This window comes from Taudactylus pleione, unplaced genomic scaffold (assembly GCF_031769625.1).
Source record: "Taudactylus pleione unplaced genomic scaffold, aTauple2 ptg000437l, whole genome shotgun sequence".
Classification (NCBI taxonomy): domain Eukaryota; kingdom Metazoa; phylum Chordata; class Amphibia; order Anura; family Myobatrachidae; genus Taudactylus; species Taudactylus pleione.
In genome coordinates, this window is record NW_028284839.1 from 4,377,724 (window position 1) to 4,396,511 (window position 18,788).

Sequence of the window (18,788 nt, forward strand, 5' to 3'; positions counted from 1 at the left end):
AATGAAACTTATTACACAATGAAAAAAACCCATATATTAATATGCGTACATCAAAAGTAAATTAAAACCTCTCATGGGATAAAACAGGTGAAACCCCCGGTTTCAGAATGAAGGTGACCCAACGCGTTTCATCTCCCTAGACGTCTTCCCCTGAATCCACCTCTATGTTATCAAGTGCAACAGAATATTCTGGCACTATAGAAGTACATATTACTAATAATAAGTGTGTTCTCTTCAAAATTCTTGACTATTAAAAACCTAGAAGGCATCCCATCTCATATTCCTTTATCATATATTTACATTGATGCATATTATACCATGCAGCATGTAGTATTAGATTGCAAAGACATCTAAGTTCGTGTTAGAGAATATCACATGATCTAAAATCGTATCCATTTTAATGTTGCCTATCTGGGTCTTAAGGCGCATATCCACTACACGATGAATGAACGACTGTACGATAACGACATCGTTATTGTACAATCAGTCATTATACTGTGCAGTGGATAATGTGTCCACACTGAACGATATGTCGCTCAGTGCAGGCAGCCTCCCTCATCCCCGAACATGCACAACCTGGCGATATCGGCAGGTTGGGCAGTATGTTCAGGCGATAACAGATGCCGATAACGACCAGCGGGAACGCGTATCGCTGGTCGTTGCCGGCATATCCACTGCACGATTGATGAACGATTGAACGATAACGTTATCGTTCAATTGTCCATTTATAACGTGTAGTGGATCTGCGCCTTTAAGGTGGGAACATGTTAGACGATATGTAAAGAACTTTTTAGTGTGAAAGATGATAGCACTGCTGTATTTATATTCAGCTTAAACTCTCTTATATTTATAAAGAACACTTTCACAAAAGAAAAGCTTCACAAGAAAGCACTCCACCGAGAACAGTTAGTATCAATCTTCGAATCCTTTGTTACATTCTTTCCTTTCCAACCTAAAGTTCCAAAATCATACATCCAGGATGGAAACAACAATGTATCTGTCCTTCAATGTAGGGAAAAAAAGAATCTTTACTAGAACTAGTAACAATCTCTCCTACATGAGGATCTTGGCCTAGTAACTATCTCTCCTACATGAGGATCTTGGCCTAGTAACTATCTCTCGTACATGAGGATCTTGGCCTAGTAACTATCTCTCCTACATGAGGATCTTGGCCTAGTAACTATCTCTCCTACATGAGGATCTTGGCCTAGTAACTATCTCTCATACATGAGGATCTTGGCCTAGTAACTATCTCTCCTAGATGAGGATCTTGGCCTAGTAACTATCTCTCCTACATGAGGATCTTGGCCTAGTAACTATCTCTCCTACATGAGGATCTTGGCCTAGTAACTATCTCTCCTACATGAGGATCTTGGCCTGGTAACTATCTCTCCTACATGAGGATCTTGGCCTGGTAACTATCTCTCCTACATGAGGATCTTGGCCTAGTAACTATCTCTCCTACATGAGGATCTTGGCCTAGTAACTATCTCTCCTACATGAGGATCTTGGCCTAGTAACTATCTCTCCTAGATGAGGATCTTGGCCTAGTAACTATCTCTCCTACATGAGGATCTTGGCCTAGTAACTATCTCTCCTACATGAGGATCTTGGCCTAGTAACTATCTCTCCTACATGAGGATCTTGGCCTGGTAACTATCTCTCCTACATGAGGATCTTGGCCTGGTAACTATCTCTCCTACATGAGGATCTTGGCCTAGTAACTATCTCTCCTACATGAGGATCTTGGCCTAGTAACTATCTCTCATACATGAGGATCTTGGCCTAGTAACTATCTCTCCTAGATGAGGATCTTGGCCTAGTAACTATCTCTCCTACATGAGGATCTTGGCCTAGTAACTATCTCTCCTACATGAGGATCTTGGCCTAGTAACTATCTCTCCTACATGAGGATCTTGGCCTAGTAACTATCTCTCCTACATGAGGATCTTGGCCTAGTAACTATCTCTCCTACATGAGGATCTTGGCCTAGTAACTATCTCTCCTACATGAAGATCTTGGCCTAGTAACTATCTCTCCTACATGAGGATCTTGGCCTAGTAACTATCTCTCCTACATGAGGATCTTGGCCTAGTAACTATCTCTCCTACATGAGGATCTTGGCCTAGTAACTATCTCTCCTACATGAGGATCTTGGCCTAGTAACTATCTCTCCTACATGAAGATCTTGGCCTAGTAACTATCTCTCCTACATGAGGATCTTGGCCGCCAGAACCTACTTAAGGCTGGTGGGAATGGGGGACGTAGATTTGTTCAGTTAATGCATAGATGGTAATGACAGCGTCTCCACTGACAGGCTAAAATAAACACGCCGTTCACTAACACTTACTTTATGTAACAATGGAGTCCTGGAAAACTGACAACATGGCGGAACCATCCCAACCATTAATGATCCACCCTCCCCCTGTCTCTTCGTATTAATACTATGGTAGCAGTAAGAACACTTAGCTGTGATGTTCCACACCACGCTAAATACTACTAGGTTTACAGAGATGCAAGCAAAGTAATAGCAATAGCTCATCTTAATTGAATCTGCCCCAGAGATGCCATGCTTCGACTGCTGAACCAAATTGTCATACACCAAACTGCAAACCTGACAGTCGTGCTTAGCCGTGCTGATCAAACAGATTGTGGGAGGTGAAATCGGACTTGGGGAAGGAGTGGAAAGTTAGGAATGCTCACTCACTACACACGCCGGCCCCTCTGCTCCCACAATACTATGCAAACCCTCTTTATAGTACCTCCATCTCTTTGGTCTGCTGTAGTAAGCAGTCATATACCGTATAATAGTGCTGTACCGTATAATATAGACCGTTACTAATTAGTAACATCATTAAGACAATCTACACTTAACACAGGGAAAACTCTTCATTTTCTGAAACATATTTATTTACATTCTGCACAATAACAACACCCAGTTTTCCAGTAAAGATAATACTTTGACATTGTGGCAGTCCGGGGTAAGTGTGCCATCTCGTGGTAGGAGCGGGTTAGGTAACAGTCACAAACCTTTATGTAGCACAGCATTAGCAGGCTTGTTCCCTGCCAGGGACTCTTTGGAGAGATGCTGGTGGCTCTCAGCAAGGCACTCCACTTCGGCCAGCCGGGCATTTAGTGCCATGGCTGGGTGGTTCGGATCCTGGGTCATATTGAGATACGCGGCTCGTCTGAGCTGTTCTTCAATCACTAGCGCCTGTTCCAGCAACTGGGGGGGAAACATGAACATTACAGTTTAGTGAATTCATTTTAATATATCTTTAGGGCCAGTGGACCAAGAAACAGTCACTCTTTAAAGGTTATGATTAATTGTAATTGCTTAAATGGATTTACTGTCCTTGCGGTTTGCTGGGGAGCGGTGAGAACCTGTAACAGTCAGGAATTGCGAGTGGAAGCGTCACTGAATTCTGCATTTGTCAGACATGTCGTCGATTGCCCTGCTGACAGGTTATGTCTCAAGGGCCTGATTCTAAAATGAGCACAAGTGGGTCCGCGGACAGACCTTGCGGACTTCAGTCTGCTGCGCATGATCAGGACACGTCATTTTGTTCATTCTTAGGGGGAGATGTATTGAGGAGAGTGATAAAGTACCTACTGATCAGCTCCTAACAGTCATGTTACAGGCTGTGTTTGAAAAATGACAGGAGATGATTGGTTGGTCGTTTATCACTCTCCACGGCTTGAGATATCTCCCCCCTAAGACCAACACATCCATGTATCCTCTACGGAAATGATTAAACAACCTTTAACCAATCAGATCAGTGGAATGCTCAGCGCAGCACAAAGTACTTTGCAGGATAAATGTGCAGATGTTGTGTCACCTTTCATCCTATGTAATTGCAGTGGCAGGGGAATGATGCTCCTGTCTGCCATCTAGTGGTAGGAGCGGGTTAGGTAATACCTCTATATGGAAACAAAGTTTATGGGGCTTACGTCATAGCGTGCGAGCTGGAACAATTGCGGGAACTTCTGCGAGTCTACCCATATCTTTAAAGCGGCAATCATTTTAAAAGCAAAGCCAGCTTTTGGTTTTGCCTTTAAAGTGAGTGCTGCTTTAAAAATAAGCCCCTATACCTCTCGTTAGATCTAAGCAACTGATAACAAGATGATTGAAATGGTAATGGTCTTTCTGATGTCTTCTGGTGGAACAGCAGCATTTATGCTGATCTGCAGTACTATGTGTATATATATATAACAAGAGATATGGTAAGAACTTACCTTTGTTATATCTGTTTCTACGAAGTCCATAGGGTCCACAGGGTTGACCTTGGGGTATAGGTTGGGAACCAAATCCGGGCACCACGCAGTTAAAGCTTTTAGCTCCCAGGATGCACTGGGTCCACTCTCCTTATAACCCCACCCCCAAGCCAGAGGCACCTCAGTTTGTAAGTAGCCAAAGGCCGGAGGAGGAGAGAAAAAGAGAGAGAAAACTGGAACACTCAATAACCATACTCACCGAAATGGGAGACGGAAAACCGGTGACCAGCCACACAGCCCATATGAAGCCAGGTGCGTCAGGGCGGGCGCCCTGTGGACCCTATGGACTTCGTAGAAACAGAGATAACAAAGGTAAGTTCTTACCATATCTCTTGTTTTCTACTTCAGGGTCCATAGGGGGTCCACAGGGTTGACCTTGGGGATGTCCCAAAGCAGTTCAACCAAGGGTGGGGACGCTCCTGTGCTGAGAGGAGAATCCGTCGCCAAAAAGGAAGCATCCTGAGAGGCAAAGGAAACCAATGCCTAGAACCTTAAAAAGGTGTGGACAGAAGACCACGTGGCCACCTAGTAAGGCAAAACAGCCGAGGCGCCACAGCGAGCCGCACACGAGGGTCACATGGCCCGAGAAAAAACAAGCATCAACAACAGGAAGGCAACCCATGGGTAGGCCCCTGAGGAAGACCTACGAGGCCATCCAAGCCAACATTTGGTTATAGGCCGGCCATCCTTTCCTGTGAAAACCAGAAATCTCAGACCACCAATAAGGAGTCCGATTTCCGTAAGGAACCTGAACGGATCACATAAATCCAAAGAGGCCAGACCACAGTCAATGAGGCCACACCAGCCGAGAGGACTGGGGACAGAATGGCCGTACCATAAGTTCCAGAATAATATGGAACCTGAAAACCACTAAGAAGAAACACAGGGCGAGAGCAACTCCCACCCTGACATGATGCCCTCCAGAAGAGGGAGCCACATGAGAACGCTCCCAATTCAGACACTCTCCTGGTTGATATAAACACCCTGAGAGAAAGAGAGAGCCTAAGCAATAGACCATGTAATGGCTATCACAACCAGCGGTTCCATTGACTGTCCCCGGAGGTAACGAAGAACCACTACTTACTCCCAAGGAGTCCCTAGGGAGGACAAATGGAGGCATAATCAAGAAAACACTCCAAAGGATGAACTGGATACCAGAGTGAAGCAATTCCATATCTTAACCATACTGACAGTGTAGAGATCCGCACTGTCAGGAAGACCAGGCCAAGTGTGAAACCCAAGCCAGCCGGAAGGAATGCCAGAATATCTGGAAATCCTGGACACCGGAGGATTGTATCGACAGGTACAATACCATAAGATTTATGGCTGCCACAGTTTGTGGTAGGTCCCAGCAAAAGCTGATCCATGTGCTCTAATCATTCCAACGATGACAAAGCCAGGGAAGCCGTAAGACCACTGTAAGGACACAGTCAAAGACAAACGACCCAGGTCCAAGGCAAAACCAAGGACCCTGAGACAACAGGTCCGGGCAGTGAAGCATCAGGGATGGAGTATCGATGTAGAGACTCCGAAGATCCAAGTACCCCTGACATCTGGGGCAATCAGGAGCCACCAGCAGGAAAGCATCTCCGTCTCGATTGAAAACACTTCCAAAGACCTCGAGGAAGAAGGGAGACCGGAGAACACAGGTACACAAAGTGGAAGGACCACTTCACCGACAAAGAGTCGCTGAAGTTTGCTTCAGAATCCCCAGAGCTGAACTGTAACACCATAGTGTGATAAAGTCAGAAGGCCATGAGGGTCACCTCAGGGGGGCCCCCCCTGCTCACCAGGAGATGAAACCTCTCTTGGGGAAGAGACTAGTCCCCGGGATGCACGTCGTGACGGCTGAGGACTCCCGCTTCCCAATGGAGAGCTCCTGAAATGAACGCTGCCGAGATGGTCGGGAGGAGACCCTCGGACTATGTCCGAATATGTGACATACCTGTCATTGCCACCCAACGAACAGTGTTGCTAAAAAGGAAGCCACTGTCCTAACCCTGTCGGACTGAACCTTTTCAGGTTCACCGGGAAACAAGAGTTATGCCAGAGTAAGTTAATTGACAGGGTGGAATCGACAGACGTCCAACTGCACTGAAAAGGATTCGATCCAGACACTGTCCCTAGCAAAGAAAACCCTGGACGAGATGGCCATAGCCACCCGGACAGGGACCGACTTGCCTCCGGAGAGAGCATCATCGTTTGAACAGTTATCCGACAGAAAAAACTCATTCCATCTGGAGATGAGCCAATTATGGAAAGGCCTGGAATGGAACTGAGCCCATTCCACCATGCATCCCAGAGTGTAAAGACATCTGTCGACTGCGCAGACAACCATGTACTCCTAATGGAAGAGAGGAGATTCCGTCTTACGCCAGAAGAATTCTCAGATTCTGAGAATCCAGCAGGGATCCTAGATGAAGAATACCCAGAGAGGGATGCAGGGAGGACTTTTTCCCCGTTGATTAAACGTCTGCACCCTGAAGAAGCCACAGTCATCCTGACCTGGCCGTAAAGTACCCCGGTGATCCCGCTAAGAGCAGGAGGCCGTCCAGGTACAGGAGCATTGGGATATACTGAACAGAAGAACTGTCAGAAAATCCAAAACGCTGGTAAACCCCTGTGGGGCTGAGGACAGTCCCAACAGGCAGAGCCCGAAAAATTGTAAGTGTTGCTGTGATACAGCAAACCTCAGCCCATGCTGAGGAAAGGTCTCTGTAAGTACCCGTAGGCACGCGTCCTGTATATCCAGTGATACCCTAAAGTCCCCAGGTTCCAAACATCGTATGATGGAGCATAGGGATTTCCTCCTGAGCCCAGGTAGCTTTAGGAACTGGTTCAGGGAATTGAGACAGAGAATAGGCCAAAGAGGACCATTCAGCCACCGCACCAGAAAGAAAACAGAACAACCAGTCCCTCACTGAGATAGTGGGGATGGCCTAATTAGCTCCGCTTACCGCAACAACTGCATAGCTTTCTGGATCTGTAAGGCCCTTGTAAAGAGGGCGTACCCTCCTACCCACGTAGCCGCGGCAACTTGACACTAATACCGGGCGAACTGAGAAAATCGGTATCTCCCAGTTGTAGGCCTGTCCCGTCAGACTGAAGAGATATCCGTAGGTTCAGAAGCAGGATCGGCTGGCAGTCCAGGCCTGCTCGGTACTGGATATGTCGGCCCTTGTAGATGCCGACAGTCTACGAAGAAACAGACCTTTAGGCTGACCCAGAGGACAAAAAAGACTTAACAGACTTAGTCTGAGGCCTTGTAGTGGGCATAGCTGAAAGCGGTAAACTTGTCGTTAGTAATACTGCCAATGTTACTACAATCTTGTCAAGGTCAGGACCAAACAATATCAACCCTAAAGATGGTATCTGCACCTCTGCATTCCCAGAGCGCAGCCATAGGGTATTACGGAGGATACAGTCGCAGCCGGAACTCTGAAAGTTAGGAGACTGGTATCCAATATAGGCATTTCCACCTATGACAACAGCATATATTACGTGAGCGACCAAATACATTTGAACCCCCGACGTGTTGGAGGGGAAAAAACGTTACAAATGCATCAACCCAATATGCAATAGTATTAACCAACCATGCTATAGCCATGGTAGGATGGGTAACAACTCCTGAAAGCAAGTATACTGATTTCAGGCAGAGTTACCACCTACGGATCCGAAGAATCCGACCACGCAGGAATGGGAGGCGTAGTAACGTCTGTAATCAGACGAGTAACACGCCCATCCCCCCCAGGAGGGGCTCGTGATGACCCTCAGGGAATTTGGGACAGGAGGCCAAACACTGTTGTAACACCTCCTATCTGGCAACAGCCAGAGTCCCGCTATGCGATCCACCCGCTAGTCAGCAACAGGTAACCCGAAGGCACGCAATACTGAGGGTGTATGATACAGGTGCAGGTCAACATTCACTCTAACCAGAATGGACCTGCTACCAGCCCTAAAGCAGGGATAATAATACCTGAAATAGGCTTCCCCCCGTGTAAGAGGGAAAGAGCCCCGAACAGTACCCAGTTCACGGCAGAGCCAACTGGGAAGTAACCACAGGGCGTCAACCACGCCAATTAGCGTTTCGTAGAAAACAACATCCACCCAGGGTGGCTGTTGTGGTAATCCCTGCAAGGGGAATGACAGACTATTGTGGCACCAGGGGGAATTCATATACTGCGAAAAACCCCTGCAGGGAGCGGTAGTCTGTGTCACAGGGGAAGAGTGCAAGAAGCTGCGAGATACCCTGAGATGAAAAGGGCAGTATGGTGAAGTAACCCCAAGTGAGGTACAACAATGGGGCCCGCCCGGCGATCCGCAATTGAGAGGATCCCGAGAAAACAAACCGCCCAAGGGGGTCGTGAAAGAGGCCGGCACCAGATGACGCCACATACAGAACCCTTTATGAGTCAAATCCTCCGCACTAACACCTGCAGCACATGACTTGCAGGATAGTAAAAATGGGTGCAGTATAACGCTCTATCTCCTGGTCAGACATATCTGACCAATCTTGGTGGAAATATTAAGCAGCACTATACTGGTCCTGACTGATGCCAAAAATTAGCTGCAGGGACCCATTTTCAGCGTATGCAACACACAGTTCCATCTAAAATATGGCAACGTGCAGCACGCAACAGTATGTGACAAACCACACAAATATTAACAAGTATATAAATGTGAGGTCTCAGAACCACCCTAAGTACAGCTGTATTAGGGCAGATAAAGAAAAGGGATAGATATACACTGACAGGTGAGAGAATAAAGTACAGTCAGCACTAGCATAAGTCACATACAATGCAGATATATACATATATACATAAACATGTCATATAATATACTGCACTATTACACTGCATTCAACTGCCCAGATTCAGTGTCTGGGAAGGCTACAGCGCTGTGTACACTGACCTGATGGTGAGGTACGCAGGGGGACTGGACTCACTGCCATCCTGAGAGATTTCTGCTGCACCACAGAGATAAAATGGCCGCTGGAGACCTCAGAGGAAGCGTGGCCCGCGGAGGAAGCAGCTCAGCGACGCCAGACTATGGATACTGAAAGGCGCGCTGAGCTGAGGGGAGGAGCCGCTGTAACAGGGAAGGCTGCCTCCCCTGGCCGGCTATTAACCCCCGGGACGCCGGCTCCCTGCACCGATCGTTAAGTCCCTGGTGGTCTAGTGGACACACGGGGTATGGGGGGCCCGCCGCCACTGCCGGCGCCTCCGGTCTGTCCCCTGAGACCGGAGGCACAGGACTGCATTTGAAATGCGCGGATCACCGCAAGCGGTGATCCGCGACCTTACCTGCTCCCCGTGGATCCGGCAGCAGTCCTGGGCGCCCGCAGAGTCCAGCTAGTACAGACTCTGGGGTCCCGCTGAGATCCCCAGATCTGTACTGGCGTCTCAGCGCCAGCGGGGTGATGGAGCGGCAGCTTAGACGTCCTATGGACAGTCCGACGCTGCCGCTCTGAAGAGTCCAAAGTCCATGAAAAAACTTTGTCCCTAAAAAAATAAAATAAGCTTAGGGGCTGCTAATCAGCTCCCCCTGCGCTAACGGTGACCCGACTCCCGCCGGGCACCAACTTAAACTGAGGTGCCTCTGGCTTGGGGGTGGGGTTATAGGGAGAGTGGACCCAGTGCATCCTGGGAGCTAAAAGCTTTAACTGCGTGGTGCCCGGATTTGGTTCCCAACCTATACCCCAAGGTCAACCCTGTGGACCCCCTATGGACCCTGAAGTAGAAATATATATATATATATATATATATATACACATCATCATTCCTGGACAAAAGACCATGAAAGATGATGTTTGTCATCCCGGTTGCTTTATTTCTGCTAATAAGATACACATTTTGAGCGAGAAAGACGCTCGGTGCAGCCCTCGGGACCTGACGCTCCAAGAGGGGCCTCAGTATATGAGGGCACATCTGTATTAGGCATTCATATGCACTAACAAACAGACCTAAGGAGAATAAATCACTTATTAAAAACGTAATAAATGCATTCCAATACCACTGCTATAGAAAAATAAAATACAATTAAAAGCAAAAACCTTAAATCTTCGTGCTAGAAATTTATTTTTCATTTCCAAGTAGTTCCCCTTGTGAATCTCCGACTTAAAAGGCTCATTTAAAATTAAATACCGGGGGTCATTTTGAATATCCTGCCAGCGGGCATAGCCATGTCTGAGATCAGGGATTAAGGAACGGAACAGGGAGACAGACAGGACAGATCATTAGTGAGACAATGGAGGCTGGATCGTGACAGCAAGGGAGAAAATTAATCTCCATACAAAGGGATCATTAGGAGCAAGATAAAGTTCTGTATTACCTCCAAGAGTGCCATAACCTTTAATTACCAATAAATAAAAATCATGATGAGAACACATGCCGTGCTTACACACAAGGCACACAAATAAGTAATGAAACAAGACTCACAGTGACAATACTGGAAAGGTCATAAGTGCTGACTCCGAACGCAGCTATCTGGTAGGGGGAAGGATGAATATCAGCCATTTGTAATCTGCTGATGAGTTTTTTGAAGATATGCCGGAAATATCAACTTTAACCTTTTAACCGAGACCTCGCCTATATTATTTTAACATTATTAAATCATTATTTTTAAATATATGCAAATTATAGATTTTTTTTTTCCTGTTTTAATGCTTGCTGAATTAAATAAACCGCGTTCAGCAATTGCGAGTGGTGTATGCAGTCCCCTTTCTTCTACAACTGACGGCGTGGTGTACAGATGATTAGTGCCCATGAATGTATGGGGGCGGTTAGAACCAGTACGAGTGGTCAGTAATGGCAGGTTACTGAGGGGAAGAGGACCCAAGATAAATCTGTAAAACCCCCTCCCACTACTGGGTGGCGACTACGCCAATTATGTCACAGTATGATACTAACCAGTCATTGATGATTGTATGGCTGTGATGTAGCCCCTTTGTCAGTGTTTTATGCTTTTTCTAAGGCATTAACATCAAAACTAGAGACGTACGGTTCGGTTTTCATGAAATACGAACACACCAGAACTCAGGGGTTCCGAGTTGAATCAAGTACCAGTTCGGAATCACTTGAGGTTTCATGTGGAACCGAGTCTCGGCTCGGGTACACTGTCAGTTTGGAACATCGGGTTTTGGATTGCATGCAAACAGGTCCAAATGACATGATTTTAGGTGTTTTATCAATTTTTAAGAAATCCAAAACAAAATCCGAACCAAATTGCTTCAGGGTGGTTTTGCCAAAACCAAAACACGATGATTAATTAGAACCAAAATACGGGGAGCCTACATAACCCGTAGTGTGGTACAATGAGGAAGTGGGCTTTGTACATATAGGGGCTGATCTGTGTTGTACGTATGCCTGCTTGTAAATTTGCACTGTGCATGTGTGAACAATGGCTTCTACACTTACACCTGGAGTAGTGGGACGGGGGTTCTCCTGTAGGTCAGTGAGGCCGTGCTCCGTGCAGAGCAGCCAGTAAGCCTGGTCACCTGTTAGGAGGCGTCTGTTTTTCACCTGCTACAGGACAAGTGCGAGTGCAAACTGGTGATGATGACGAAGGCTTCTAGAAATGCGTACAGCTCTCTATAAGTGCAGAAATACGCTATTTTCCCGTGCATGCTTCTTTGATGTAATTTACACCCATTTAACGTTCAACTCTGCATCAAACCAGTAATGACAAAACAGAGGATCTGATGAACCAGAAAGTGAGAGAGACTTGTTTGCAAGAGCTTACAATCTAGAGATGTGTCATATCCTGGTCTGAGCACTTGGCTGACCTTTTTTTCTTTTTTTACCTAAGCTGAGTCTGACATACAGTACTACTCCACGCACAGTCTATTATTATTGTACTTTATATATAGGGTGCAACAAGCAGAAACTGACAGAGGGCAAAACTAAGGGCCTGATTCAGAGCCGGACGCAATTAGCGCTCGCTCGTCCTGAAAATAGGGGTGGCTATTCAAATGAACCGTTCGCTGTTTGCGGTCTGTTCACGCCTCTAGGTCTGAACGAGCGAACAAAACTTGCGGCCGTTTTTTGGGAAACTACGCCCCCTGGCCGCTCGCATCCTACGTCATGTCCGCTATTTATTAGATTAATCGAGTACATCGAACAGGGTATGAGATGCTCGCTATTCTTGTGGTCGGTTTTTGCTACCACAATTTTACGAGCAGTTCTGGCTTAAAAAAAACCCAGTGACATGATCAATGACGCTGCTGTTTTAAATATGCACACCCATAAAACACCCGTTTTGACCTTTAAGCACGCCTGCGATCGGATCTCCACTCCCCGTTTTCAAGCACCTTCCCCTGTTACCACCCACATACGCCTCATCCTGTCACTCAAATTAGCAGGCATTCGCTATTTTGCGAGCACATGAATTTCGGCCGCACTGACTGGTTCGCGCATGCGTGTAACGATCCGTACGCATGCGCAGTTGGGCAAACATCGCTCGGAGCGAACGAGCTGCCGCTTACGAGTGGCTCTGAATCAGGCCCTAAGTCTATTGATCTCAGCAGTATTTAGTGCTAGCCGTAGCAGGACCTTTCACCACGCTGCAGGTGCCACAGGTCATTAGAGCGCTAGTAAAAGATACGTGACAATCCCGGCAAGCAGCCAGTAGTCATGTCGTCGGTGCCATATTTCGTATATTTTGCTAGAAGATACGGCAGCTCTCTCCTCATTCTGCCATAGAGTATGAAGCTCTGAAATAGAGCAACAAAAACACGTAAACAAACAACCACAAATACATACACAAAGTAAGTAGTGCTGTGTTGTTACATAGATCAAAGTCATTTTACAGAGTATTAAGGCGCACATCCACTAGCAGATATTAATGGACGACTGAACGATAACGACATCGTTGTCGTTCGGTCGTCCATTAATCGTGCATGAATCGGGCACTAAAATGTCGGAAACGTTTACGACATCAATCATCGCCTGAACATGCCGGTCAATCTGCCGGTAATGACAGATTGACCATGTTAAGGGATGATGGAGGGTGCCTGCGCTGAACGACTGATCGTTCAGTGTAGGCACTGCAGGGGATGGGGGACAACGGTTCGATCATGATGTCGTAATCGTACTGTCTTCCCTGGGTCGCATAGTGGATACGCACCTTAAGACGCAGGATTATGTTTATGATTGAAATACCGGCAGTGAAAACCCGACTGTAGGAGATCCCGACGGCCGGTGGTTAGTATCCTAACCCTCCCTTCTCCCCTCCCTTACCCTCCTTTAGGGGTGCCTAACTCTAACCTCCCTCCCTAGTGCCTAACCCTAACCTCCCCCCAGGGGTGCCTAAACCTAACCCCCCCTCCCTGTACCCTAAAAATAACACTCCCGGGGGGTGCCTAACCCTAACCTCTCCCTAGTGGCGCCTAACCCCCACCTTCTCCTGGGGGGGTGGGGTTGCCTAACCTTAAGTCCCCCCGGGGGTCCCTAAACCTAACCTCCCCATCCCCGGGCTAAGTGTTATACTTACCCGTCAGATGACTATCGGGATGGCGGGGGTCTGTTTTCCGGCGTCGGGATTAACATAGGCGTCGCCATTTCGACGCCTATGTTAAGTCCTGTGTCGGGCAGGAAGTGTCGGTATTTAGACTGGCGGCATTGTGTCCGCCGGTCTATAAACTACATCCCATATCTACACATAAGAAACCACCAATAGACACAGCTGGAGTAAAGCTGGGTACACCTCTGAACGACGGTGCGTCCCAGAGCGGCAGCGATGTGGTGTAATAATATATCGCAGCGCAATTTACAAAAGTCAGTTTGAAAATTAATTTCAAACTCTATTTCTTACATTTCTTTTTAGATATATATATATATACATATATTTTTTTCCCTGGCAGGATACTTTTCTGATTATACAGATGTGTCCACATATATCTATCCTCTGTGCCCTGCGAGTCGCGTTACACATAACGTGTGAGCGCCGTTTGACTCGGTAGCGCCAAGTCCTTTCGTGCGACTTTTCCCTTCAAATGCGTCTTATGCAAATAGGACGCACAAGCAGCTTCTGCTGAGTAAAATAATATGCGGCATGTCTATATTCTGTGTGCGACTGCAGCTGTATCTGCATGCGAAACGCTGCGTTACAGTGTCAGCGTCTGTGCGAATAAGACAAGTCTGAAGGGAAAAATGTGGCACGTAAAGATGCCCGCCGCTACCGAGTCATGCCACGACATGGTGCGACTAGTAGGACTGTTTAATGCGCAAGGAGGCTCGATGTATGCGGACACATCTGTATTCTGGTAAGCAATGCATGTAATGAGAGCAGCTGTTACGGTGTAACAACGAGATCTCTGTTTAACACCAGTACCTGTAAATCCACCATCTGCGATATTAAACATAAATTTAAATTTTCCACTATCGTCTCTTTTTCCTTCTTCATCTTCTTGTTTTATGCAGTTTTCTCCATTCTGTTGGTTCACACATTCTTCTTTCTCATCTAGTTTGTTGTCCTCCTCTGCAAAAAGAGAATGCGTCAGCCAGCTAACGTAATCAGAAAGCTTATACGTGACTTATACCTGATCTACTGCCCCATGTGGTCTGCGGTGGAGGGAGAAAATGTTTCCTCTCTATTTAACCTGCTCGGCAAGTAGAGATATTCTAAAATTGCTGGGCTGGGGAGAGACAATGCTGCCACTCAGCAGCAGCAGTTTCCTCTCTCTCCCTACCAGAAGGGCTACTGACCTGGGCAAACACCGGGCCCCTCCAGCCAGCCCTGTCCCTGATAAATAGTACCCCCTCCCATGGCGCTCAGCCCAGCTAGCAGAAGAGTAGCTGTCCCCTAGCCCAGCTAGCAGCAGAATAGCTGTCCCTCACTTCAACTATCAGAGCAGCAGCTGTTCCTCACCCCAACTCCCCAACTAGCAGAATATCTGCCCCTCACCCCAACTAGCAGAAGAGTATATGCCCCTCAGCCCAACTAGCAGAACAGCAGCTGTCCCTCACCACATCTAGCAAAACAGAACTTGTCCTTTACCCCAACTAGCAGAGCAGCAACTGTCCCTCACCCCAACTACCAAAGTAGCAGCTGTCCCTCACCCTAACTAGCAAAGCAGCAGCTGTCCCTCACCCCAACTAGCAAAGCAGCAGCTGTCACTCACCCCAACTAGCAGAAGAGTATAGGTCCCTCATCCCAACTAGCAGAGCAGCAGCTGTCCCTCACCCCAACTAGAAGCACAGAATCTGTCCCTCACGCCAACTAGAAGAGCAGAAGTGTTTTTTTTAACTCAATCATAACCAAAATAGTGGCCAGAAAGGATAAAATGTACAGGTTGACAAAGGGCGACAGGCGATTTGATCAGACAATGGAGGTGTATGTCCAGGCCAGAATGATCAACATTATGAAAATCTGATCCAAATGATCTGATCCATCAGGGTGGGAAATCCTGTCTGCATGTCCTACAGTGCATCCGGAAAGTATTCACAGCACTTCACTTTTTCCACATTTTGTTATGTTACAGCCTAATTCCAAAATGGAATATAATCATTTTTGTCCTCAAAATTCTACACACAATACCCCATAATGACAACGTGTAAAAAAAATTTGGGAGATTTTTGCAAATTTAATAAAAAAAAAAAGAAAACTAAGAAATCACACGTACATAAGTATTCACAGCCTTTGCTCAATACTTTGTTGATGCACCTTTGTCAGCAATTACAGCCTCAAGTCTTTTTGAATATGATGCCACAAGCTTGGCACACCTATCTTTGGGCAGTTTTGCCCATTCCTCTTTGCGGCACCTCTCAAGCTCCATCAGGTTGGTTGGGAAGCGTCGGTGCACAGCTATTTTCAAATCTCTCCAGAGATGTTCAATCGGATTCAAGTCTGGGTTCTGGCTGGGCCACTCAAGGACATTCACAGAGTTGTCCTGAAGCAACTCCTCTGATATCTTGGCTGTGTGCTTAGGGTTCTTGTCCTGCTGAAAGATGAACCGTCACCCCAGTCTGAGGTCAAGAGCGCTCTGGAGCAGGTTTTCATCCAGGATGTCTCTGTACATTACTGCATTCATCTTTCCTCTATCCTGACTAGTCTCCCAGTTCCTACTGCTGAAAAACATCCCCACAGCATGATGCTGCCACCACCATGCTTCACTGTAGGGATGGTATTGGCCTGGTGATGAATGGTGCCTGGTTTCCTCCAAACATAACGCCTGGCATTCACGCCAAAGAGTTTAATCTTTGTCTCATCATGGTCTGAGAGTCCTTCAGGTGCATTTTGGCAAACTCCAGGCGGGCTGCCATGTGCTTTTTACTAAGGAGTGTCTTCCGTCTGGCCACTCTATCATACAGGCCTGATTGGTGGATTGCTGCAGATATGGTTGACCTTCTGGAAGGTTCTCCTCTCTCCACAGAGGAATGCTGTAGCTCTGACAGAGTGACCATCGGGTTCTTGGTCACCTCCCTGACTAGGGCCCTTCTCCCACGATCGCTCAGTTTAGACGGCCGGCCAACTCTAGGAAGAGTCCTGGTGGTTCTGAACTTATGGATGATGAAGGCCACTGTGCTCATTGGGACCTTCAAAGCAATAGATATTTTTTCTGTACCCTTACCCAGATTTGTGCCTCGAGACAATCCTGTCTTGGAGGTCTACAGACAATTCCTTGAACTTCATGCTTGGTTTGTGCTCTGACATGCACTGTCAAGTGTGGGACCTTATATGGACAGGTATATGCCTTTCAAAATCATGTCCAAACAACTGAATTTACCACAGGTAGACTCCAATTAAGCTGTAGGAACATCTCAGTGATGATCAGTGGAAACAGGGTGCACAACCTGGATCAGCTGGTTGTGACGCCGGTGCACTGCGGTCACTTACCAATATACACGGTTCTTCTGCCACCATGTAGACGGTTCTCCGGAGGTCTGCGATCTCCCAACAGATTAATAATAAATCACATTCAAATCACGGAGATTAAATGTGTTTAAATGGAGATTAAATTAAATGCTAGATTAAATGTGTTTAATCCAAAAAATATTTTCAAGGCTTAGTTACAAAAATATGAATAAAATGACAAACAGATTATAATGCAAATATTTTCTTAAAAAATAAAAGAGAGAAATAATTCAGAGTCCCTGAGACAAATTACACTAAAGTTCTTAGCACTACTGATGAGGTGGGGATCTCACCCACAGGAATATCCTGATGCACTCCCAGCACTTCCGTCTGAACCCCAAGGAGTGCAGTGTTCTCCCCAGGCTGTTTTCTGTGGGCGCATCGCCCGGCAGAAACAGCCCACCGCCCGGCCCTTCCCCCGCCGCATTCCCGGTCACCCTCCGCCTCCTGGTGTGAAACGCTGACCTCTGAAGCAACCGGAGGCTAAAGAAGCCTCCGGTCGCTTCAGAGGCCAGCGTTCCCAGTGATGCACTGCGCGGGTGACGTCACCCGCGTCTGCTAGATCCAGCCACAGCAAGGCAGCGGGAGTGGGAGCGTCTGGGGGCACTGCATAAGAGGAAAGTCTGGGGGTACTGCATATGGGGAAAGTCTGGGGGCACTGCATATGGGGAAAGTCTGGGGGCACTGCATATGGGGCCAGTCTGGGGCCCTGCATAAGGCGCCAGTCTGGGGGCACTGGATAAGGGGCCAGTCTGGGGGCACTGGATAAGGGGAAAGTCTGGGGGCACTGCATAAGGGGCCAGTCTGGGGGCACTACATAAGGGGCCAGTCTGGGGGCACTGCAAATGGGGAAAGTCTGGGGGCACTGCATATGGGGCAAGTCTGGGGGCAGTGGATATGGGGCCAGTCTGGGGTGCACTGGATAAGGTGCCAGTCTGGGGGCACTGCATATGGGGAAAGTCTGGGGGCACTGCATATGGGGCCAGTCTGGGGGCACAGCATAAGGGGCCAGTCTGGGGGCACTGCATAAGGGGCCAGCCTGGGGGCACTGGATAAGGGGCCAGTCTGGGGGAACTGCAAATGGGGAAAGTCTGGGGGCACTGCATAAGGGGCCAGTCTGGGGGCACTGCATAAGGGGCCAGACTGGGGGCACTGCATAAGAGGCCAGTCTGGGGGCACTGCATAAGGGGCCAGTCTGGAAGCACTGGATAAGGGGCCAGTCTGGGGGCACTGCATATGGGGCCAGTCTGGGGGCACTGCATATGGGGTCAGTCTGGGGGAACTTTATAAGGGGCCAGTCTGGGGACACTGTTTAAATCATTATAGCAGAGTTTACAACATTTTATTATTGCGAAGGCCCCACCCGGCTACTTCTTCATACCACCCGGCTGGAAAATTTTTCTGGGGAGAACACTGGAGTGGGCAGCACAGGTGGTGTAATGGTATAAATTACTGCCTCACAGCACTGAGGTTGTGGGTTCGATTCTCTATACGTGTGTGGAGTTTGTACATTCTCCCTGTGTTTGCGTGGGTTTCCTCTGGGTGCTCCGGTTTCCTCCCACACTCCAAAAATATACTGGTAGGTTAATTGGTTCCCAACAAAATTAACCCTCATATGTAAGCGCTATATAAATAACTGGTAATAAAAAAATAAATTGATT

General features: G+C 47.5%; 1 protein-coding gene across 5 annotated transcripts in view; it reads right to left on the bottom strand.

Moving 5' to 3' along the window:
- Nucleotides 1–18,788, bottom strand: part of CHD5 (chromodomain helicase DNA binding protein 5) — a 276,672-nt gene that overhangs the window by 13,343 nt on the left and 244,541 nt on the right. For all 5 annotated transcript variants that reach the window (XM_088447742.1, XM_088447741.1, XM_088447740.1 and 2 more), the window contains exons 35-38: nt 14,605–14,751; nt 12,877–12,985; nt 10,328–10,460; nt 3,031–3,226 (exon numbers count right to left, since the gene is read on the bottom strand). In XM_088447742.1, the coding sequence (XP_088303868.1) occupies nt 3,031–3,226; nt 10,328–10,460; nt 12,877–12,985; nt 14,605–14,751 (585 nt within the window). The remainder of the gene's footprint in view (nt 1–3,030; nt 3,227–10,327; nt 10,461–12,876; nt 12,986–14,604; nt 14,752–18,788) is intronic.